This window comes from Mytilus galloprovincialis, chromosome 4 (assembly GCF_965363235.1).
Source record: "Mytilus galloprovincialis chromosome 4, xbMytGall1.hap1.1, whole genome shotgun sequence".
NCBI classification, from domain to species: domain Eukaryota; kingdom Metazoa; phylum Mollusca; class Bivalvia; order Mytilida; family Mytilidae; genus Mytilus; species Mytilus galloprovincialis.
Genome location: NC_134841.1, coordinates 57,346,343 through 57,372,778, shown reverse-complemented (window position 1 = coordinate 57,372,778; position 26,436 = coordinate 57,346,343). Strand labels below are relative to the sequence as shown.

The following is a 26,436-nucleotide window of genomic DNA, read 5'->3' as shown; positions in this document are numbered from 1 at the left end:
CCTCAAATTGCAAGAAAGGGGGTGAAATTACACTGTAAAAAAATTTGGGTTCAGAATTTTAAAGGAAAGTAGTGATTTGGTCCAGTTGAAAAAGGTTGAAAATTGGCACTTCAGAAGCTGTCAAAAGATTTCAAGACGCCCTAAACATAAAATTGTCCATATTTTGAGTTAGAGCAGATGAAGTTTTCTATAAATTTGATATAATTTGTCCCAAAAGTAGTACAACACACTGTAAAAATTTAATTGAGAAAGCGCAGGTGGGATTTTTTTAATTTTCATTTATCTTCTAAAAGAAATGCACTACGAAATAATTGTGGTCTCAGACCATTTGTCAAAAAAAGTCATTTAAAACCAATCACTCCTGTCGAGTCAACGGATATTTTTGATACAAATTGGGAAATATCTAGAGAATTCTGACCAATTGTTATCTTTTATTTATGTATGTATTTAAGTATATACCACTTGTATACTTTTGTGTCTGTGGATATAAAAAAGTAAATCCTAAATTTAAAAAAAAATAAAATAGAGGCTCCAAGGAACCTGTGTTGCTCAGCTGATATTTTTATTTACAATTGCTTTAGTTTCAGAGATATAAGCCAAAAACTGCATTTTAACCTGGGCTTCCAAAATTATTTTTAGCTAGCCAGACATTTTATATATTATCCCGATTTTAATCCCTTAAGACTAAATAAACAAAAGGCAATTGGCCATCCCAATGATTGACGGAAGTTATTTGATCGAAAACTGTCGGCATACTCTGGATGATCAGGTACTGTCGGAACGTAATCCTATCACAGTCCGCTCTATCGCATTGCAAACGGCTTTGTCTGGTCTCAGTCGTATTGTATTCTGTAATTGTCGGGACTCTGACGTAGGTATCATTGACAAATTTAGAATTAATAACGGGACTGTTTCGGAACGGTTTCGGCAAAAACGGTTCGCAATCGACAAGATCTGGATGCAATCTGGACTCAATCGGCAGAAAAACAGCAATGAAAAATTTCTCCAGATAATTCGCGTTCCACAGGACACCGTCCCGAATACACAGAACATTGTTAGGAATTCGATCCGATACAGCAGAATCTGTCAAGACATAGGCACGATTGTAATCCGACAAGACAAAATCGGCTGAGTTTCCCTGAATGTTACGGGACGCACCTAACTGTCGGCGTGACTTGCCAAACTATTCAGACCCTTCCCGACCAGTAGGAATCTGTTACGAACTAAAACGACTGCGTTCAGACAATAATTGGACATTCCAGATAATTGAGGTTACTAATCCGACTTTTTCACTTTTCGTGTCGTATCGCTGTCTGATCTCAAACGCGAGCAATAATCGGCAATGTGTGAACCCCACATTAGACTCTTTATTTGTGCAAATTATGTTAAAATGACCATTTCTTAAGAAAGCCTTGAAAACTAAAAAGTAGATGACAATTTTATGCTTTGTCCAGCCAGACTTTTACCGGACATTATACAAATGTCTGGAATACATGACCCTTTTGGAAGCCTTGATTTTAACCCTATGTTCTATTTTTGGCCAAGTCTGCCATGTTGGTAGGTCGGATGGGATATCAGACACATTTTTTGTAAAGATTGGGTCAGGTGAGCTAAAAGAGATAACTATACTATAAAATTTAACAATAAACCATTATTAAGGTCATAGTTATACTTACTTGAAGTAAATTAACATGTAACATTATAGTATAAGCTGCCTCTGTATAATTTTCACATTCAAGGTGAAGGTCACAAAGTTTATATAGATATCTTATGTACATTTCCTGTCTTTCAATATCATGGTAAAAATTCTGAAACAATAAAATAGTAGATTAATTCTTTGATAATGATTTAAATACTGAAAACAGACAAAACAAACCAAATGAAAGAAATTAATCATAATAATATAACATATGCTGCGATGTTGGTATTTACAGCTATCAAATGTACAAGAAAATACATGTATATATATTCATTCATCAATAGCACCTTCTGATACTTTTGAACACAAATTCATGAAGATTTCTGAATGTCCACAAAAAAATCTATTAGAAGAATTTAAATCTTCAATCTCTTCTTTTTTTTCTGTTTAACTTAATTGTCTACCATGAGAAACATTACATCTTGTTATTCTAGGTAAATGGGCCTTTGATTGGACAGACAAAAAGTGCATTCATATGCTTTACTTAGATGAGAAAAATAAATACAAAGTGTTGTATGTCCCTTCCTTAACTAGTTTTTTTCTGTACAACATGAATAAAGACTGCTGTTTAAACAGGGAAAGTTTACCAACTGGAACAAAGTGACAACTCCATCTTAACATTTACCTTATTTTTTAAATAGCTATCATTCCTGCATGGAACAACCCTATAATTTGATTATTTTTCCATTACAAGTGAAAATTTTAAAGATTATTGAACCACTAACCAGTAGATTAACAATACAGCTCATTCGATGTTCTTTAATCTCATTCTGTATAATCTTCCTATATTCTAATAGTCTTTGTAGTAGTTCTTTGATTGTATTCACAAATCTCACTCCTGATTCCATCATTGCTGAATGACCTTTACATAACTGTAATAATCTGAGTAGAAAAAAGCAAAAAAGAACTTCAGTTTGTACATTTAAAATGCAATGAAAATGATTATTTTCTTTTGAGTACTATTGACAATTGTTGCTGAATGGTCTGATCAATATCAAAGAAAGATAAACAAAATCACCTTTTTTTCAAACTGTATAAAATATGCTTAACAATACCTAACACAGTATACATGGACAGTAAAATTATTTGTTTGTTTCTTATTTATTTTTATAAATTTTTCATCTTTTACTTTTCTTCACTTTGACTAACTTGAGTAGCCTGATGTAAAAGTGTACTTACAGAAGTTTACAAAAGCAAAATAATTTTAAGATTCTTTTTAACCACAGATTAATAAAATAAGTATTTACATGACATATATCATTTCTTTGTATTCTTCATCTCCACATCCACCTTCTACTAAAGCATCCAGTTTCATAATTAACTCATTTTCAACCTGGTTAAATATAGACATTAAATGTTATTTGGAATATTCAAAATATTATGAAGGCCAACTGCTCATCTGATTTTTATAACATATAAATCCATCAAATAAAGTGTCATTAGTAGGCAAATGGGCTATTCATCTTCATTGCCTGCATTTACACAAGATTAAATGCATGCAATTGCAACAAAAAACACAAGTTAAATAAGTTCTACACTCAAACTAAATGTATCGCTTTGTCCAATACCACTTGCTTGATTCCAAACCAAATTGCACCGTTTACTAAAATTATATTAATTCAGTATTATATAAATCTATATTTTAAAGGTTTATCTTAAAGAGCTTGTTAACTAATACAGTATAATTTTTTTTAATAGTTTTTGATTATTCTTTTAATCAGCTATCATTTTTATTTCAGGAAGGTACTGAAATCACTTGGTTCATAAAAAGAAGAAATTTGTGTGTCTGTGTTTTACAGTGACAAATATTTCAAGCAGCAACAAGTGCATTTCTTATCAATTCACATAAAAGTACCTGAGAAAAGTTTCCTTTGATTTTTCCAGTTGTAGAATCAATCTCATTGAATTCAAAGGACATCATGTCAAAGAATATTGGTATGGTAGCCTTTCGTAATTCTGTAATAAAACAAAACACATATAAAGTGTCCTTGCCGACTTTTTTGTGAAAATTTAGACATATCTTAACTTAAGGCAAACTATCAATGAATAATACAACTTCATTCAAATGGAATTGTCGAGACTTATCAAAATTTATAGAATATCAAACTGCTATATATAATACCAAGCCAAGGTTGACATGAATGGTTTAAAGGGTAACAACATGCTCTCTGTCGACCTTTCAGATATGTGTTATTAAAAATCTATTATACATAGTTTACAACTACTATAGTCTTTAAAAATTTAAATTAAAAGTAATAAACAATGATTTCTTATATTTAACAACTATTTGTATTGAATAGGGCGTACAACTGATCAAGCATCTCTGAAGCTTGTGAAAGGAAATAGAACATAAGTCATTTGATAAAGTTAATTATCACCCTCATATAAACCAATAAAAACCTTGCATTTTGACATGCAGTTTGTTATTAAAAACTGATATCCCGGTCTTTGATAAGTAGAAAGGATAATGAATACAGATACAATAAATACATTACTTACCTTGTTCTGGAATTAATGTCATTTCAAGTATTGGTCCTACCAATGCAGGTATAAAATATTGTTTATTTTGTCCTAAAAAATAAAATAAGTTTGTCAGTTAATGAATAATGGTATATATGGAATTAATGTCATATCCAGAATTGGTCCCACCAAAGCGGGTATAAAATATTGTTTATTTTGTCCTAAAAATATAATAAGTTTTTCAGTTATTATAAATGAACGGAGATATTGGGTCAACAGTAATCACAAAACAAAAGTTCAACAAAAATGACATCTAAAGATTACTATTCATCCTACACCAATGAATATGTCCCATTGCCCATAAATCCATCAAAAACCAAAACAATATCTTTATCTGACCCAATGCATTTGTTCTTGATTGACATAAAAAAAAAATACATGAATACTTTACTACAGAACTTCTGATTATAAAATAAGTAATGTCTCTTTCATTAGCTAAAAACCTTTACAGATGACTACTAATAGTATCATTGTTCAAATTGATTGGATTTTTTAAATGTTTATATTTGTTTCTTAGCATTTCACTGTTCTGTATATGTCTTTGACTCATGGACGACTTCCTAAGATGTAATGCTTTACAATACTTACCTAAATGAAACCACATGTGTCTAATTTCAAACCCAGCCTCTCTTCTCATATCTTTGTAGCTATAAAAACAGGGAGAAAAATGGATCAGAAAAACGTTTTTGCCATTTGAAATATATATCATAAAATAGTACGGATTGTGATTGTGGATTAATTATTATGGGTAGGGAACTAATTTTTGTGGATTTCGATAGTCATAGGTAGACTTATTTCTGACTGAGAAGTATAAACAACATACAAACTTGTAGGCAGAATTGTCAAAACTGGATATAAATGAAAATTGGCCCCAATTTTTTTTTTAAATTAGCTCCCACAGTACATGATTTTATAGTACAATGTAATAAGAAAATATCAGGCCACTTTTTTTTTATTTGTTGGTTTACGGATCCGCCAACCCTGTTTTTCACAATTTTAAAATAAAAATAAAAACGATTTTGAAGATTTTTTTTAATTCCGCCGACCCTTTTCTGTTTGAAGAAGTACAAATAAAAATAAAAACATGATAAAAAAAGATCGGTCTTTCTTCTTCCAGTCGGAATACCCTCGGAGTGGATTCTAAAATCCCGTGCGGTTCCCTATTCAGTCAAAGTTTCATCATGATCTAATGTGGTGAAAAGGAACCAGTTGAAAGGCGGTTCCCTGTTCAGTCAACACTTCATCATGATCTAATGCGGTGAAAAGGAACCAGTTGAAAATGGAGGACCAGATACGATTTTACTTATACTTACTTAGATTTACACATTAATTGTTGGAGATTTTCTGTGTAAATCTAGCGGTTGAACAAAATGAACATCGCAGTCATGAATAATAAAAATGAAAATTATTTTTGAGATCGTTTGGGAATTTTGGTTTAAAAGGTCGGACCACCGCTAATTTGAACTCCTGTTTCAGACAGTCAGTGAGGTTGACGGCGGGTCAACTTTGGTTCAAGTGTTGATCAGAAAGTCTGAAACCCGTCGAAAGGGGCTGTTTTAGTTCCATTACACATATGAGGTAATAGTCCAAATAATTTTGACGTCTGGCAAGGCTTCCTGGCATCCCAGATTTGTTTTAAATAGCCTTACCAGACGTCACTAAAGGGAAGGATCTTTTAACTTGCTGCCAGGGTGTCTGATTAATTGGTCTTATTATATAAATACCTAAATACCATCCCACGGTACCCATTAAGATTTAATGGAACAGAGATGGGATATGGTGAACAAGATCCCAACACAAAATCAGAACATGTATTAATGTCATAGAATGCCTGACAATTAAAATCACTTCGACATTTATAACCAGATGCTCCGCAGGGCGTAGCTTTATACGACCGCAGAGATTGAACCCTGAACGGTTGGGGCAAGTATGGACACAACATTCAAGCTGGATTCAGCTCTAAATTTGGATTGTGATTAAATAGTTGACACAGCATAGGTTTCTGACACAGAATGAATGTGTTCTAATGAACTTAAAATTTTTGTTTTCTCTTAGAGCAATTCACTATGCTGTTCAATATTAATCCTCTCAAAAAAATGTTTGAAGAAATTTTCTTTTTTATTTATGAAATTTCAAATGAGAAAAATTGAACCCAATTTTTTTAATCACATCCCCCTTTCCCTTATTCCAAAACTAATCTCAATTAAAATTTCTAATGGAGTTTGCAACAATAACTACTCATTTAAATACATCATAAAATATTAAGATGTAAAAAAACTGCTTGTTATCACTGAATGGTAAAGATTATTTTAATTTATCAGTTGGTAGTAAAAAGTGAATATACATTGTATATTGTATATAACAAAGATTTAAGTTGATTCTGGACAAAGAAAGATAACTCCAATTAAAAAAAAATCTTGCTATTGCACAATATTTTGCAATTAGATATTTCTTGCTTACTATTCTGGCCAAAGAAAGATAACTCTAATTAAAAAAAATTTGCTATTTCACAATATTGTGCAATTAGATATTTCTTGCCATTGTGCAATACTGTGCAATTGAAAAGACTTGCTATTGCACAATACTTAATATAATAATTTTAGATCCTGATTTGGACCAACTTGAAAACTGGGCCCATAATAAAAAATCTAAGTACATTTTTGGATTCAGCATATCAAAGAACCCCAAGATTTCAATTTTTGTTAAAATCAGACTTAGTTTAATTTTGGACCCTTTGGACTTTAGTGTAGACCAATTTGAAAACAGGACCAAAAATGAAGAATCTACATACACAGTTAGATTTGGTATATCAAAGAACCCCATTTATTCAATTTTTGATGAAATCAAACAAAGTTTAATTTTGGACCCCGATTTGGACCAACTTGAAAACTGGGCCAATAATCAAGAATCTAAGTACATTTTTAGATTCAGCATATCAAAGAACCTAACTGATTCATTTTTTGTCAAAATCAAACTAAGTTTAATTTTGGACCCTTTGGACCTTAATGTAGACCAATTTGAAAACGGGACCAAAAGTTAAGAATCTACATACACAGTCATGACAGTTAGATTCGGCATATCAAAGAACCCCAATTATTCAATTTTGATGAAATCAAACAAAGTTTAATTTTGGACCCTTTGGGCCCCTTATTCTGTTGGGACCAAAACTCCCAAAATCAATACCAACCTTCCTTTTATGGTCATAAACCTTGTGTTTACATTTCATAGATTTCTATTTACTTATACTAACGTTATGGTGCGAAAACCAAGAAAAATGCTTATTTGGGTCCCTTTTTGGCCCCTAATTCCTAAACTGTTGGGACCTAAACTCCCAAAATCAATACCAACCTTCCTTTTGTAGTCATTAACATTGTGTTTAAATTTCATTGATTTCTATTTACTTGAACTAAAGTTATTGTGCGAAAACCAAGAATAATGCTTATTTGGGCCCTTTTTTGGCCCCTAATTCCTAAACTGTTGAAACCAAAACTCCCAAAATCAATCCCAACCGTTCTTTTGTGGTCATAAACCTTGTGTCAAAATTTCATAGATTTCTATTAACTTAAACTAAAGTTATAGTGCGAAAACCAAGAAAATGCTTATTTGAGCCCTTTTTGGCCCCTAATTCCTAAAATGTTGGGACCAAAACTCCCAAAATCAATACCAACCTTCCTTTTGTGGTCATAAACCTTGTGTTAAAATTTCATAGATTTCCATTCACTTTTACTAAAGTTAGAGTGCGAAAACTAAAAGTATTCGGACGACGACGACGACGACGCAGACGACGACGCCAACGTGATAGCAATATACGACGAAAAATTTTCAAATTTTGCGGTCGTATAAAAAGGGACAATCACAGGAACACTTCGAGATATAAGCTAATACTTAGCAGTGTAAAATAGCCTAAAAAGCCTAAAAAGGACATGTTTTCATGTACCACATATGAAGGCATATGACAACCAGAGCGCACATGGTATTTCCTCAATAAGATTGTATTGTGTTATGAGGAATTTTGTCACTCCCTGATCTAAATTTGATAAATAAATACACAGAACAAAAAGAAATGCAATTGGAAAAGACACTTCCCTTTCATTAGGGACATATATATATATATATATATATATCTGCTTTCATCAATCTACATTGACATTGGACTCCTTGTAACACATCTAATTTAAATTAAAACACTTTAACAGCAAGAATTAATACCAAATTATGAAATGATCTGCATACATGGTTAGTATAATACTATTATATAGAGCAACGTCATTGTTTGTTTCTCTCTATTTTTGGTATAAAACCAGGTGCTCCGCAGGGCGCAGCTTTATACGACCGCAGAGGTCGAACCCTGAACAGTTGGGGCAAGTATGGACAAAACATTCAAGCGTGATACAGCTCTGAATTTGGATTGTGATCAAATTTTTGACATTATATGTTTTTTTTTTACACAAAACAAATGTCAAGATTTTACAAATCAATTAAAGATTTCTTCAAACTTTTTAAATCTAAAATTAAATAGTTGACACAGCATAGGTTTCTGACACAGAATGAATGTGGTCTAATGAACTTAAAAGTTTTTTTTTTGCCTTTGAGCAATTCACTATGCTGTTGAATAAGAATCCTCTCAAAAAAATGTTTGAAGAAATTTTCTTTTTATTTATGAAATCTGAAATGAGAAAAATTTAAACCCCCCCCCCCCCCTTTTTTTCACATCCCCGTTTCCCTTTTTCCAAAACTGATATCAATTCAAATTTCTAATGGAGTTTGCAACAATAACTACTCTTTTAAATACATCATAAGATATTAAAATGTAAAATAAAGTGCTTGTTATCACTGAATGGTAAAGATTGGTTGGTAGTAAAAGTGAATATACATTGTTTATTGTATAAAACAATAAAAAAAACTTCATCAGCAACATTTTATATTGGCAAATTTCCAATGAAGTTATTTACATAAAGTTATTGGCAAATAAAAATAGAAAATGACATCATAGTCATGTCTGGCAAATGTCCAACATACATTATCTAAAAACATTTTAGATAAGGTAAGGAAAAAAAGTTTCATCAGCAACATTTTATATTGGCAAATTTCCAATGAAGTTATTTACATAAAGTTATTGGCAAATAAAAATAGAAAATGACATCATAGTCATGTCTGGTAAATTTCCAACGTATATTATCAACTACTATTCTATACAAAGAAAGATAACTCCAATTGAAAATTAATTGCTATTGCACAATATTGTGCAATTAGATATTTCTTGCTATTGTGCAATACTGTGCAATTGAAAATTTCTTGCTATTGCACAATACTTGATATGGAATCCTGATTTGGACCAACTTGAAAACTGGGCCCATAATCAAAAATCAAAGTACATATTTAGATAAAGCATATCAAATAAGCCCAAGAATTTAATTTTTGTTAAAATCAAACTTAGTTTAATTTTGGACCCTTTGGACGTTAATGTAAACCAATTTGAAAACGGGACCAAAAATTAAGAATCTACATACACAGTTAGATTTGGCATATCAAAGAACCCCAATTATTCAATTTTTGATGAAATCAAACAAAGTTTAATTTTGGACCCCGATTTGGACCAACTTGAAAACTGGGCCAATAATAAAAAATCTAAGTACATTTTTAGATTCAGCATATCAAAGAACCCCAAGGATTCAATTTTTGTTAAAATCAAACTAAGTTTAATTTTGGACCCTTTGGACCTTAATGTAGACCAATTTGAAAACGGGACCAAAAATTAAGAATCTACATACACAGTTAGATTCGGCATATCAAAGAACCCCAATTATTCAATTTTTGATAAAATCAAACAAAGTTTAAATCTGGACCCTTTGGGCCCTTTATTCCTAAACTGTTGGGACCAAAACTCCCAAAATCAATACCAACCTTCCTTTTATGGTCATAAACCTTGTGTTTAAATTTCATAGATTTCTATTTACTTAAACTAAAGTTATTGTGCGAAAACCAAGAATAATGCTTATTTGGGCCCTTTTTTGGCCCCTAATTCCTAAACTGTTGGAACCAAAACTCCCAAAATCAATCCCAACCTTTCTTTTGTGGTCATAAACCTTATGTCAAAATTTCATAGATTTCTATTTACTTAAACTAAAGTTATAGTGCGAAAACAAAGAAAATGCTTATTTGGGCCCTTTTTGGCCCCTAATTCCTAAAATGTTGGGACTAAAACTCCCAAAATCAATCCCAACCTTCCTTTTGTGGTCATAAACCTTGTGTTAAAATTTCATAGATTTCTATTCACTTTTACTAAAGTTAGAGTGCGAAAACTAAAAGTATTCGGACGACGACGACGACGCCAACGTGATAGCAATATACGACGAAAAATTTTTCAAATTTTGCGGTCGTATAAAAACAGTATTAATTCCAATTTTTATTTTTAATTTTTTTTCGACCTCCTACCCTATATTTTTTCATTATTTTTATTTTTATTCTTTATCCGACCTCCTACCCTTCCTTTTTTAAGAAGAATCCCGTAAACCAACTAATAAAAAAAATGTGGCCTTTAGAAGCACAAATATTGTTGTCCATGGCCAAACTGGATGTCAAAACTTTTTGTATTCTGTTTTTCCTTTCATAGGGTTGTTTTCTCATTAATTTTGCTTGTCAAATTCCAATCTTAAGAAAATCTATTCTTTAAAATGCCAAGCCCTTTTAAAAAATAATGTTTATCAGGTCACTTACAAGTGTAACATGAAAAACTGCAATGATTTCTGCAGGCTCAAATAAAAAGGTGTTACTCTCTTCAAGGATTTGAACTTACCGTGATACAATTTTGGTTCTTTTTGATGGTGTGAACATTTCTAACTGTAATGCTCTCTGTGTGAGGAATGATATTGCACAATGAAAGAAACAGTTCCATAACTGAAAGAACAAAATGAGCGAGTTTATAGACATCATTAAGAAATATTGGGGGAAAAAAAATTGGTGGAATACAAAACGAACTACATTGCCTGTCAGAAATCATTATATGCATAGAGATTATAATATGCCATTTTCAATATCACACTATCATTTGTTTGAGAATATGGCAATGAAAAAGATCATGTGGTATAATTGCCAATGGGACTACTCTCCACAAATGACAAAATGACACAGAAATTAACAACTATAGGTCACTGTACAGCCTTCAACAATCTGGCTTTATCAATATCATATGCTGTATCAACCTTCAACCAATACATACAATTGAGCAGAGCTCTCAGAATTGTGTCTGTTGATGTTGTGTGATGAGGAAAAAGCCATGTAGTATTTTCATTTATTTTGGTTTCTGTTGGGTTTTGATAAAGAATGTACAACATTGACTGATATTGATTTCACCACAGATTGCCAATACAGAAAGATTGCCATTGATTTTATTACAATATAAAACTTACAAATATTTACTACTATTAACTGACATTAAAGTAAATAATTATAAGAGATTTTCAAAAAATTACAAATCAAGAAAATTTTATTCTCAAAGATGTTTTGTCTAAGTTTTCTTTCACCTTTTACAATATATTTTTATTTAAGAAATTTGTAAAAACTGGTCCACCCTTGTAGGTAAAACAAACAAATTTGACAGAAATATATTTTAAAAGATTGAATTCACAATAGGATTTATCATATTGAAGCCTAATTGTCATTAATCAATTATTCATAAAATGTTGGACGTACCTGTTCCTCAAAATCTGTTGAAAACTTTTCATGAATTGTGTGAGCAAAAAATCTTAAGGCACGTAGTATTATGCTGCAAAATAGAAAATATTTTAATAAAAACTTCTGATGTCACATGTGAATGCATTTTTATAATTTTTTCTTCACATTCATCAAAATGATGTATTTTCGAATTGATGGAACAAATTGATAATAACTCTCATATTCTATTATTACAGTACAATATGTTGCGAGGCAAAGAGGTGATTTGGTATTCTCAACTTTCTATTTGTGTGATTCAATCATGATTTCTAATACAGTTATACAAGTCTTAAGCAAAGCCCTTATTAAAGTCTGAAGAACACGTGAAGTTTAGATATGTGCTTCAATTTATAATGGCTCAAAAAAGAACGCATTCATATCCCTAAATGTCATTCAAAATACAGAAAACTGGAAGTTGACATCTGACAGATGTCAAATCACTAACATGTTCAACTCATTTCAAGCTACTGAAGAAATATGTAGTGGCTATGTTCATTATCTGGCATTAAGTGTGACAGATATATTTGTTTCCCGAAAAATATACTGGTGTTTCGCCAATAAATAACTGATGTTACCCAAAAAAGAAATGATGTTTTCCAATAAAGAACTGATGTTACCCCAACATACCTATTCTGTAACATGATCATCTCTACCCAATCTGAAGGAAACACTGTATTTTCCACCAGAACTCGGAATAATATTAATATTTCCATTAGGAAATCACGTAAGTCTATCGTGTATGAAAACTCCTCCACATACATTTTATAATGTCTATCTGTCATTTGTCTTAAAACACTTAATAACACAGCAACACAACTTGTCTGAAAAAGAAATAAGTTTCATGCCATGATTTCTTAACGTGGTAAATAATAAACTGCAATACTACTAAAGCTTTTTGGAGATTTAAAGCAGACTGATGTTATAAAGCTGTTATAATTACTTTTGTTTTAATGAAAGTGATATTAAATGGATTAATGTCTACAATAACTACAATGAAACATGTTAGCTGATATTAAATAAAGCTATTCAGATCTGCCTGGTTTAAAAGCTTAGAGAATCCTCTCAGACATTAGGTATATGTTCATAGAATAAATTTCTAATGTAAACAAAAGTAGATTTTTTTTAGGTTTTTAAACTTGTCGAACAACTTTTTGTTAACGTTCATTCGAAGCTTGGTTTATGAGCAACAAATATAAACTTTCTTTCATTATGTTCACAACAGTCAGATTTGTTCATCTGACTTTCAGGATTTTGACTATCAGCTTGTATATGGTAGGATTGAATTCAACAACTATTGTGTAAAATCAACTTTGTTTCTTTAAAATATGTACTTAAATTAAGATACTGTGTTCTAACAAAAAATAATTATACTACATCTTTATACTTTAGATTGGGTACCATCAAACATATTCAAGTTTTTTTGATATTTTTTTTCACTTCATCATATTTAACTTGATAAAAACTTGCAAGAATAAATTCTCTAGTACAATTAGTACATATTGTTACCAATTGCAATGAAACACAAATTAACGTAATAAAACATGCTGTGAACTTCCTTTCTGCAATGATTAACATAATTATGGATGCAGTTAATATGCTGCATGTAGAATGTGTTATTTAAATGCATGAGTTGATATGTATGTTCTTTCCAATGAAGAATAACAATAAATACACAGAGATACATGTACATGTTTAAATGAAACAGAAGAAAATAGTGTGTTTTCTCTCAAAAATCATTATCTACTAAAACAATATTATGAGAAATGCAGATATATTTTCGATAAATATACAAAGATTTTAAATTCTTCCTTTGTCACAGTTTGTGTCTGAAAATGATATTAGAAATTGATATAAGAAAAAAAAGTGTATTTAAGTAATAATCAAGAGATGTAGAATGAACATAGAGACATGCACAGCAACTACTAATGGTGTTGACTACATGAAACAGCTATGGCCTTGCATAATAAACATTCAGATTCTCAGGTCAACATATTTAATAGATGAGGAAGCCTAAAACCCATTTATATTTTGTTCCAGGAGAAATTAAATTTAAGAAGATATTGAAAACAGCAAGGACTAATTCCCATTTTGTTTTGTCAATATCCCTGAAATTTATGAGGTACTGTGGATTCATTATTATTTGTGAGAAACCATTTTGACATCAAAGTTGCATTATATTAGTTTGGATAGATTTTGGCAAAAACCATGACATAAAAATTTCACTAAAATCTGTTTTTTTCTCAATCCTTGAAAACAAATGAATCTACTTTAATGCCTGAGGAACTGAATATTTATCTAACTTGGCCTGATGTGATATGGAATACATGTATTACCCTGCAATATAACACAGCTGAAGACTAAAAATGAAATGATTTCTATAGTCAATATTATTAAATACAACCTACATTACCTTCTTTAGATTGAAAGAAAAAAGTTTAATATTATATAAATGATTTGGAAATAACCTAGAAATTTGCATTTTTCTTCCTATTCAAAAGAAACATAGATTCTTCAAATTTGTTACAGAATTTGGATGAAGATTTCTTTTGATACATCATAATTGGGTTAAAATAAATTCTCTTTTCTAATTACAAGAATATTGCTTATAACAAAAAAAATAATTTAAGAAATATTTAAAAACCAATAAATGCTATTATTTTTATTTTTTTCTCTACTGACAATATGATGGTTTGATATGACAAAGACCCAGAGTTTCACATGTTGAAATTTTCCTGTGTTAAAACAAACTTACTGCTACTTTGGATTTTCTCTCCAAAATTATGGCTGCCTGAATGATAGTTCTTAAATTCATTCTAATAATTTCTTCTATGTCCTCCTCATGAGAACCCTGAAATATACAATTTATCATACATGAAGCAAAAAGCATGAACATGTATAGCAGAGGTTTTATATGTTGCTATCCATTTTGCACCTTTAAAAATGACAAATAAAGCACACACATGGTTTTCTTATTAAAGTAAGTTTGTTGATAAGTGTTGATACAAATTCTGGAGAAGAAAAAAAATACAAAACCAGATGCTCTGCAGGGCACAGCTTTATACGACCGCAGAGTTTGAACCCTGAACATTGGGGCAAGTATGGACACAACATTCAAGCTTGATACAGCTCTGAATTTGGATTGTGATTAAATAGTTGACACAACACAGGTTTCTGACACATAATGAATGTGGTCTAAGGACTTAAACTTAAAAACTTTAAATTTTAAATTGGACATTACCTATTATGGTCAAATATCCAAAATCTAAATACATGGTTAGATTCAGCATATCAAAGAACCCCAAGAATTCAATTTTTGATGAAATCAAATAAAGTTCAATTTTGGACCCTTTAGACCTCAATGGGCCATTCCAGCTAATATCTGCTAAAGGGGGATGGATGGTCCTTTCTGAGGGGTGTGAAATTTATACATCTTTGGGGTGAAATTTTTGGGTTTTTCATCTGACACGTACACTTATACGCAATAAACTTCTGAGGGTCTTGCAGCAGTAAATAATTAAAAATGATTACATCTTAGGGGTTACAAAAATGCCTATGTCAGATCTTAGGGGTGCTTTGGAATGTAGAGAGTTTCGTATCATGCATTATCTGGTATTGTATTCAAAATTCTGATGGGTAATATCCTTGCAGTAAAAAATTCTAATAGGTCATTTTTTCCCATGAACGCCCATTCACCCAATATGAACAGAAACTCTACATCTGATAGGTCTTAATTTTTAGATCTGATAGGTAGTTTTTCATGATGTTTTTTTCTGATACGTATGATAAAAAATCTCCCCATCCATCCCCACCTGTTAGAAATTAACTGGCCCAATGTACCAATCTGATAACTGGGCCCAAACATAAAAAATCTAAATACATGGTTAGATTAAGCATATATCAAAGAAAACCATATACAATTTTTGTTGAAATCAAACAAAGTTTAATTTTGGACCACGATTTGGACCAACTTGAAAACTGGGCCTATAATCAAAAATCTAAATACATGTTTTGATTAAGCATATCAAAGAACCCCAAGGATTCAATTTTTGTTGAAATCAAACAAAGTTTAATTTTGGACCACGATTTGGACCTTGAAAACTGGGCCCATAATAAAAAATCTAAATACATGTTTAGATTCAGTATATAAAAAAAACCCAAGAATTCAATTTTTGTTGAAATCAAACAAAGTTTAATTTTGGACCCCAATTTGGACAAATTAGAAAACTGGGCAAATAATCAAAAATCTAAGTACATGTTTAAATTCAGCATATCAAAGAACCCCAAGGATTCAATTTTTGTTGAAATCAAACAAAGTTTAATTTTGGACCACGATTTGGACCTTGAAAACTGGGCCTATAATCAAAAATCTAAATACATGTTTTGATTAAGCATATCAAAGAACTCCAAGGATTCAATTTTTGTTGAAATCAAACAAAGTTTAATTTTGGACCACGATTTGGACCTTGAAAACTGGGCCCATAATAAAAAATCTAAATACATGTTTAGATTCAGTATATCAAAAAAAACCAAGAATTCAATTTTTGTTGAAATCAAACAAAGTTTAATTTTGGACCCCAATTTGGACAAACTTGAAAACTGGGCCCATAATAAAAAAATCTAAATACATGTTTAGATTCAGCATATAAAAAAAAACCAAGAATTCAATTTTTGTTGAAATCAAACAAAGTTTAATTTTAGACCCCAATTTGGACCAACTTGAAAACTGGGCAAATAATCAAAAATCTAAGTACATGTTTAAATTCAGCATATCAAAGAACCCCAAGAATTCAATTTTTGTTAAAATCAAACTTAGTTTAATTTTGGACCCTTTGGACTTTAATGAAGAACAATTTGAAAATTGGACCAAAAATTAAGAATCTACATACAGTTTCAGCATATCAAAGAACCTCAATTATTCAATTTTTGATGAATTCAAACAAAGTTTAATTTTGGACCCTTTGGGCCCCTTATTCCTAAACTGTTGGGACCAAAATTTCCAAAATCAATCCCAACCTTCCTTTTATGGTCATAGACCTTGTGTTTAAATTTCATAGATTTCTATTTACTTATACTTAAGTTATGGTGCGAAAACCAAGAAAAATGCTTATTTGGGCCCCTTTTTGATCCCTAATTCCTAAACTGTTGGGACCTCAACTCCCAAAATCAATCCCAACCTTTCTTTAGTGGTCATAAACCTTGTGTCAAAATTTCATAGATTTCTATTTACTTAAACTAAAGTTATAGCGCGAAAAACCAAGAAAATGCTTATTTGGGCCTACAACTACGGACGACGACGCCAACGTGATACCAATATACGACCAAAAAATTTTTGCGGTCGTATAAAAAATGTTTGAGTCCTAGCTTAGTAGCTAACTGTAAATGGATTTTTGTTTTCATTTTGCCTATATTTCTATACATTTAAGTGGTGTTCTTTCAGTCAATACACCACCCCATTATATAGCTTTCATCTTATATTTCTTGTAGTCTAGTCATAAATTTGCAGGGTGTCTTTAGTATAAAATTTGAATGGATTGATTGATTTGAGAACCACTGTCCATAGACTGGAAAATTGGGTAAATAAGATTGAAGTTACATGCACTAATGTTGACAGGCTTGTGATACAGTAGTTGGACTGCTTAGACCACTAGTCCACCAAGGTCACCTCAAATTTGAATGAATGAATACAAATTTAATTGTTAACAAATGCAACTTACAAAATCTTTACTATACATGACATCCATGATATCACTAAGTACCAGTATACAGTCCTCCAATTCCTCCTTCTTTTCTTCCATCAGTGACTTGGTGTGAGAGAGAATCATGGAAAGTAGAATTCTACGACATTCTGTAAATAAATCATATTATAAATTAGAGATATCAGAACCTTAAGTGATATTATTAAGTAACAAATTGATAAAAATGAATAAGAGATAAATGAATGGCAATATGATGAGGATAATTTAGGATATTAAATTAAAAAAATTAAAAAGTTCAATACAATTCTCAAATGGTCGGATGTGTTGGTAAGGCATACCATTGTTTACCTTCAAAGAAATTTATGTGTGTGTTTTTCCCCTGAAGATAAAAGACGCCTCTGTAAAATTCATAATGTAATACAATTTCTCAAGTAAGGAGAAACAATCCATCTACAGTTCAAATGTGTGTCTCCTTTAAAAACCTATGTGCATGACAGTTTGGGTTTTACTATTAACATAAGGCATATAATGATCAATGTTTTCATGAACCAGTTAAATAATATCAAAGACAACAGTGATACTGACCTGGATATTTAAATAAATCACTATGTACAAGGTCATCTATACACTTCAACTTCTGTTTTGTTAATCTTTCTTTTGGCACATTATTTATAAACTCAACCATTAAACGACTGAAAACAAAAGAAAATAGAGGTATAAATGCATGAAGAATACAATAATTTTGATTGTGGCTTTTATATATTCCAACTTGTTCACTTTACCTGTGTTTTGATCCATGTTTTGGGTATCTCTAGTCAATTTTTTATGAGAATTCTCATGTTGAAATACATATTGCAAACCAACAAACAAAGGCAATAACTCACAGAAAATAAATTTTGAATTAAAATGATTATATAATCATCTACACAAGACCAATTAAAGATGAAAACTCCAGTAAACAAGAATGTGTCCTTAGTACACGAACACCCCTCACACTATCATTTTCTATGTTCAGTGGACCGTGAAATTGGGGTAAAAACTCTAATTTGCCATTAATACTAGAAAGATCATATCATAGGGAACATGTGTACTAAGTTTGAAGTCAATTGGACTTCAACTTCATCAAAAACTACCTTGACCAAAAACTTTACCCTGAAGTGGGACAGACGGATTGATGGACGGACGAACAAATGGACGAACGAACGGATGAACAGACCAGAAAACATAATGCCCCTCTACTATCGTAGGTGGGGCATAAAAAATGTTGAAGGGGCATAACTTCTGCATAATTTTGTCAGTAAAAATGGTGGCATAATATGCTGACCAAAACTTGCTTGTAAATGATCATCATCTTATCAACAAACTTACCTAAGTTCTACTAAATCAAACACCTGAGCAATATCTTTTATTGCTGAACACATGTACTTCAATGCTGAACCCTAAAATAAACAATCAATAAAACTTACATTCAAAACAGTTTATGTATCAGCAACGTGTGTGTAATTTTTCTGGTTCAAAACTAAATGAAATAATATATTTTACTGGTAAAATAAATAACAAGAGTGCACACACTGAAATGTCTTGCCTTCTTTACTAATCATTGATATTATGTTGATACTCCTAAATATAAAGCTTTATTACGACTGTCACATAAACTTAACATGAACCATGAAAATGAGGTCAAGGTCAGTTGAACCATATGCCAGGCAGACATGTACAGCTAACAATGCTTCCATACAACAAATATAGTTGACCTATTGCTTATAGTTTAAGAAAATAGACCAAAACACAAAAACTTAACACTGAGCAATGAACCGTGAAAACCAGGTCAAGGTCAAATAAAACCTGCACGACTGACATATAGATCATAAAATATTTCCATAAACCAAATATAGTTGATATCTTACTTATATGTAATATAAGTTTTGTTTATACAAACAAGAGTATAATTAATATCTGGTGAAAGATGCTGACATCATTGATACTTTTAACATCATTGACCACCTGTTTTAGCTTGAGTATATTTTCTATGGTATTTGACACTTTGAGGTTATGGAGTCTCAACAGGGAAACATTAATCTTTTTCTAATCAGATATATGTCACAAGCAATTACTCTTGGTGAGGAAATGCAGAGAATGAAAACAGATCTTATAAATTTATTTAACAGCAATTAGTATATCATTCTGAAGGCCAAGTGAGGTCAGTCTCCTCCTCTATATGATTGACATACCCAATCTGTGTGTGAAGCCATATGCATGGTCTTTGTATAATCACTGTCTAGGTTCATAGCAGTCTGACTAGTTGATATAGTTTAAAGAGCTATTACTATAACCACTGAACCATGAAAATGAGGTCAAGGTCAGATGACATCTGCCCGCTAGACATGTACACCTCACAATCATTCCATACAACAAATATAGTAAACCTATTGCATAAAGTATGAGAAAAACAGACCAAAACACAAAAACTTAACTATAAACACTGAACCATGAAAATGAGGTCAAGGTCAGATGACACCTGCCAGTTGGACATGTACACCTTACAGTCCTTCCATACACCGAATATACTAGACCTATTGCTTATAGTACCTGAGATATGGACTTAACCACCAAAACTTAACCTTGTTCACTGATCCATGAAATGAGGTCGAGGTCAAGTGAAAACTGTCTGACGGGCATGAGGACCTTGCAAGGTACCCACATACTAAATATAGTTATCCTATTAATTACAGTAAGAGAGAATTTAACATTACAAAAAATCTGAACTTTTTTTTCAAGTGGTCACCGAACCATGAAAATGAGGTCAAGGACAATGGACATGTGACTGATGGAAACTTTGTAACATGAGGCATCTATATACAAAATATGAAGCATCCAGGTCTTCCACCTTCTAAAATATAAAGCTTTTAAGCAAGTGAGCTAACACCGCCACCGCCGGATCACTATCCCTATGTCGAGCTTTCTGCAACAAAAGTTGCAGGCTCGACAAAAATGTTTTATGACATAATCAGACTAATGATGAATATATTTATAAAACAATGGTACAGAGGATTTTTGGTTACTGAGCTAGAAGTGTATAGACATTTTTCCATTTATGCTTTATGAATGAAAAAATTAACCTAAATTTTTACATCAAGATATTTTCTTTGCTACATTATTTTTTCCTTTGAAAATTCACTCGTTGGAAGATTGTGAATTATCACTAAGAAATAGTCATCAGATTTAACACAGTACTATATTATTGAAGCATGTCATGGCTTGTGTGTAGTTTTCTTAGCTGACCATGCGTTATGTCTTGTGTTTAATTTTCTTACCTGACCATGTGTTATGTCTCATGTGAAATAAACACTTTTAAAAGTTTTGACTGTTTTGACTGGTCTGAAAAATAACCTAAATAAGCAGTGTGTTGTGACTGATGTGTAATAACCACCTGTGCTATAACATATGCATTAATTTGAGGTAACAGTGTGTTATCACTTGTATGTAAATATCTTAGTGCTGTGTTGTGTTAATTTGTGTAGTTTTTTTATAATTACCTGAGCTAGTAGTGTGTTATCACTGGTGTGTAACATCATACCACTTATTGCATGAAGTAAATGTTTCATTGTTTGTTCAAAGGCAACTTTCCCTTTACCCTCCTCCAATCTACAATCAAAAAACAAATTTCTTTCAAACTGGTTTAGGCAGAAAATACTCTTGAATATATAAGATTGTAACCTAAACATGGTTAGAAATGATACTTTGAATAGATACGGTAAAAAAAAAACTATTAAATTTCAGCTTATTTATTAAAGTTATGACTTTTTGTATTGTCTGAAACTTCATAAATGTATATAATTCCAACGTTTTAAAAAATCACCTTACATAAATGCTAGCAGTAAGAAACATATCTATTCTATTTCCTTTTACAAACACTACAATTATTTGTTTTTAAATATAAATAAACACTGCCAGCAAGAAACATATCTTATCTATTTATTATGTACAGACACTTTACAAATGAACTTACAAATTAAATAAGCTCCTTGACTTGACTATAAATTTAAACAGATATTCCAATGACTTCATGGCCTTGACCAGATACTTCTGATTAACTTCTGTTGCTCTATCTACATATTCTCTGAGTAATGTTGTTAGCTTTCTGTAAACAGATGTGAAATACAGTTAGTTAAGGGTGTACTTAGGTGAGGTTAGGTGAAAATTACTGAATTAAGAAGTTAAAATTGATACTATAAGCTGGTAGAGCATCAATTAGGATAAACATAAGCTAAAAATATTGATAGGTCATGAACCTCCTTTTTGAGATATTTGAGAATTAAAATATGGCGGGAAAAGGCTGACTCGGACTTTTACCTTATATTTGCATTGGTATTATTGGCTCTCAAAACAAAAGAGAAAATTAAGAATCTTCTAAAATTTTGGTAAATGACCTTTCATGAGCTATTTAGTCTTATGTGAAAAAATAAATGGGTGTTATGGGGCAATATATTTTACATTGTATTGTATGGAAAAACACCAAGGAGTCCGAACATTTGACACAAATTCCAAAACCTCACCTAAGTACATCCTTAAGAAAAGACCAGCAGCTGTCAGAATTACAAAAACTTAAGTGTTTATTGATTGCTCCTATTTGAAGATTATTACATGATTTTGTTATCTTACACATGCTACTAATTAAAAGCTAAAATTTGTATTAAAGCATGAAGAATTGGAAATTTCATAATAAATACTTAAATTGCATTATAATATTGATTGGCAAATAATTGTGAAAAGGGGAGTTATTTGGAAACCCTCTACCTGTACTAAAACATGCTGGTCATGTTAACTTATTCTGAAGTAAATTACACATCTACTGACTGTACAAGCATAATCTAAAGAAAAGACCTATCTGACTGATAATTTCATTTTTTTCTTTTGACATTTGGTTTATATGTCATGAGTTAAAACAATAAGAGTTCCCAATTGTTGTTTTAACGATTTTAACAGAAAATCTATAACTTATTCTGAAGTAAATTACACATCTACTGTACAAGCATAATCTAAAGAAAAGACCTATCTGACTGATAATTTCATTTTTTTCTTTTGACATTTGGTGTATATGCCATGGGTTCCCAATTGTTGTAAACAATTTTAACAGAAAATCTATGACTTTGCTTGAAAAAATACTCACTGGTAAGCAGAAGGGAAACTGAAGGTATCAGTAATGTAAGCATCTAATACTGGCCTGAACTGGTGATACTTTCTGTCTGATATCAAACCAATTATATGTACCTAAAATGGAAACAATGTAAATATCTGCTTAAACCTACTACTCTAAATAATAAATGTGGTAAATATCTACATACAACATTTTACACACAATGGTTTATAATAATAAATCCATTTACATGGTCAGAATAAAAAGTAAATACTAGCATCTGGTTTATATATTATTCATTTTTTCCCTGCAGATGTTCAGATGCTTTTCCAATGTTCCAAAAGTGGTCAGGGATTTTCTGAAGTTAAATCTTCCTTTTATTTTTTTTATGAATATAAGCTTTGATGCCAGATCTTTGATGGACTCATGAAATATCATAGGATCGTTCTGATAATTCTGTTTTATATAACTAGTAAAAGTTAAAATTTGTTTCAAAGTACTTACCAAGCATTCAAACACTTGACTATCATATGTGTCTGATATTGTGTTCTCTATCAATATTCTAAATAAGGAATCCAACAGATCTTGTAAAAACTACAATACAATAAAAAGTATGCTTTTGGTGTTTTAATCTAAAATAATAAAAATAATTGTTTATGCTATGTTGTGATGCTTTGAGACACCATCAGGAATTGAAAACTGGCTGCTAGCATTTCTGAGTGCAATGAAAACTGGCTGCAAGCAATTCTAAGTGCAATGAAAACTGGGCACTAGTAAAACACAAGAAACCAGATGCTCCGCAGGGCGTAGCTTTATACGACCGCAGAGGTTGAACCTGAATGGTTGGGGCAAGTATGGACACAACATTCAAGCTGGATTCAGCTCTAAATTTGGATTGTGATTAAATAGTTGACACAGCATAGGTTTCTGACACAGAAAGAATGTGTTCTAATGAACTTAAAATTTTTGTTTTCTCTTAGAGCAATTCACTATGCTGTTGAATATTAATCCTCTCAAAAAAATGTTTGAAGAAATTTTCTTTTTTATTTATGAAATTTCAAATGAGAAAAATTGAACCCAATTTTTTTAATCACATCCCCCTTTCCCTTATTCCAAAACTAATCTCAATTAAAATTTCTAATGGAGTTTGCAACAATAACTACTCATTTAAATACATCATAAAATATTAAGATGTAAAAAAACTGCTTGTTATCACTGAATGGTAAAGATTATTTTAATTTATCAGTTGGTAGTAAAAAGTGAATATACATTGTATATTGTATATAACAAAGATTTAAGTTGATTCTGGACAAAGAAAGATAACTCCAATTAAAAAAAAATCTTGCTATTGCACAATATTTTGCAATTAGATATTTCTTGCTTACTATTCTGGACAAAGAAAGATAACTCTAATTAAAAAAAAATTTGCTATTTCACAATATTGTGCAATTAGATATTTCTTGCCATTGCGCAATACTGTGCAATTGAAAAGACTTGCTATTGCACAATACTTAATATAATAATTTTAGATCCTGATTTGGACCAACTTGAAAACTGGGCCCATAATGAAAAATCTAAGTACATTTTTGGATTCAGCATATCAAAGAACCCCAAGATTTCAATTTTTATAGCTATAAATACGTTACCATCATAAATTCTGAGTGTAACCCCAATTGCGTCATAGGTCAGATGGAAAATCCCTACTAAAAATAAACGTACTCTCACTGGTCCGGACATATACCCCTGTTTGCCCATATTCTTCCATTCAATTTCCATCTGCGACATCGGTCACACGTGCACATCAAGTTTTACAGATTCAACAGAGAAGTGTTTAGTTTGTTTTGAATAGCTTAATTGCTTTTCATATATATTGTGTATTTTATTGGAAATATATTCCCTTGTTTTGTTTAAATTTCTAAACAAATTATTTGTGTTTTTTTTACTAAAGTAAAATTTATTATGGACTTTAATTTGAATAGTCCGTATGTAAGTATTCCTGGTTCGGACTATCTCTTAGATGGGTCACTACCTTTAAGTCCCCCCCAAACTACCAGTACATTGACCGGAGTTTCGACAACAGTGTCTGGTAATGCTACCTATCCGACCCTTTCACAAGGTTCGGCCATGCATTTTAGGAGGGTACCTACGTCAACTTCGGTGACTCATACTTTATCTAGGCCTGTTAATTCAGCGGGTACTATTAGTTCTGTCCCAGGTACAGCTATGGGCTTGAACTTGCCAGGTTCTAGACCCCCATTATCCTATTGTGGGTATATGCTTCCAAACACGGGCACACAACCTTTACCCTCATGGTCTCAGCCACCTTGGCCACAGTCTTACCCTTATGGTGGGTTTATGCCAAACCAACCTGGTTTTTGGCCTTATAGGGACAATTTCTATGGTCCCCCTTCTGGGGTAGCTACTGCACCACCTTTAGCTCCTGCTCTACCCGTAGCAGTATCTTTGACTTCTGCAGTAGCTCCTTCTACCACCGTACCCGACTCTCAAGCTTCTAGTTCTTCTCATGGTACTCAGGTTTCTGATCATGCATCACCTTTGGATGGTTTACAGAAGTTACTTTTGGACTTTGGTGAGTCTTTCAAGGCTGAATTTAGCACTCTATCCAGTCGTATGACTCTACTGGAGAATAGAGTTTCTTCTCATCAACATTCTCCAGCTAAGTCTGTAGAATGTGATGAGAGGGAGGATGACGAGCTTTCTGTTTCCCCTGGGAGTCATGAAAGGGCTTTCCTCACTGATGAGGATGTTGAAAGTTCTTCTTCTCCCAAGGTATCGAAGACGGCCCCTGAGCCTTCTTCTAAGTCAGCTCAACAACCTCCCACCAAGGAGACTGAGGATCCTCCTTCCTTGAAGGATCTTAGGGATAAGGTGTATACCTTGATGAGGGATGAAGCACATATCCCTTTTGCCTCTCCTTCCAAGCCGAAGAAACCTTCTTCAACTTTTGAAGCTTCCTGTGGTATTTCTCAGGATACTGTGACTTCTCACAATTCTTTTCCTGAATCTGGCCATATGGCTTTTGCTTTACAATTTATTAATGAAGGTATCGCTAATTCTGCTAGTGAAAAGGTTGCTAATAACAATATCTCAGGATTTGGAATGTCATCCTTTTCTGATCAGGTTAAGTACAAGGATTTTGATATCTTTGATTCTTCACTGGGTAGACTTGTTCCCAATTGTGACAAATCTATGTCATCTTTATTGGGAAAAAAGCCAGTAGATGGTCTTCGTCTCACTCAACCTGTTTGGTCAAAGACTGAGAATCTCCTTCGTAGTGCTTCTCAAGTTCTTGGCACAGCCGAACATTTTCTAGCTGCAACCGGACATTTGCTTAACAGCGAAGATTCGGTTGTTCCAGCAGAAGTACGATCCTTCTTACTTCAACTGGATAAAGCTTTAGGTTCATCTCAGTTGCTTTTAATGGGTTCTATTGCTAATTGCACCCTATCTAAAAGAGCAGAGTTTCTTGAAAACATTTCTATCGCTGAGCCTTTGAAAGATTCTTTACTGAAATCTCCACTCTCTGACAAGATGTTTGGTTTACCCTTACAGCGGGTTCAAGAGGAACCTTACAGCGGGTTCAAGAGGAACTCAGCAAAAACCCTCCTCCAGTCAAAGTTAGTGTACAAGTTACTAATGGCAAGAGGTCG

General features: G+C 32.0%; 1 protein-coding gene across 9 annotated transcripts in view; it reads right to left on the bottom strand.

Annotated features, from left to right (window-relative positions):
- The window catches only part of LOC143072513 (dedicator of cytokinesis protein 1-like), a 125,159-nt gene that overhangs the window by 37,771 nt on the left and 60,952 nt on the right, over positions 1-26,436 (bottom strand). For 7 of the 9 annotated variants that reach the window (XM_076247467.1, XM_076247459.1, XM_076247464.1 and 4 more), the window contains 18 exons: positions 23,270-23,359; positions 22,799-22,899; positions 21,638-21,769; positions 21,165-21,273; positions 18,997-19,067; positions 18,214-18,320; positions 17,647-17,777; positions 14,685-14,780; positions 14,266-14,289; positions 12,560-12,753; positions 11,912-11,984; positions 11,016-11,116; positions 4,808-4,866; positions 4,199-4,270; positions 3,555-3,655; positions 2,947-3,032; positions 2,425-2,581; positions 1,677-1,808 (listed from right to left, as the gene is read on the bottom strand). In XM_076247467.1, coding sequence (XP_076103582.1) covers positions 1,677-1,808; positions 2,425-2,581; positions 2,947-3,032; positions 3,555-3,655; positions 4,199-4,270; positions 4,808-4,866; positions 11,016-11,116; positions 11,912-11,984; positions 12,560-12,753; positions 14,266-14,289; positions 14,685-14,780; positions 17,647-17,777; positions 18,214-18,320; positions 18,997-19,067; positions 21,165-21,273; positions 21,638-21,769; positions 22,799-22,899; positions 23,270-23,359 — 1,836 coding nt within the window. The remainder of the gene's footprint in view (positions 1-1,676; positions 1,809-2,424; positions 2,582-2,946; positions 3,033-3,554; positions 3,656-4,198; positions 4,271-4,807; positions 4,867-11,015; positions 11,117-11,911; positions 11,985-12,559; positions 12,754-14,265; positions 14,290-14,684; positions 14,781-17,646; positions 17,778-18,213; positions 18,321-18,996; positions 19,068-21,164; positions 21,274-21,637; positions 21,770-22,798; positions 22,900-23,269; positions 23,360-26,436) is intronic. The other 2 variants (XM_076247463.1, XM_076247468.1) reach the window with 1 other exon arrangement.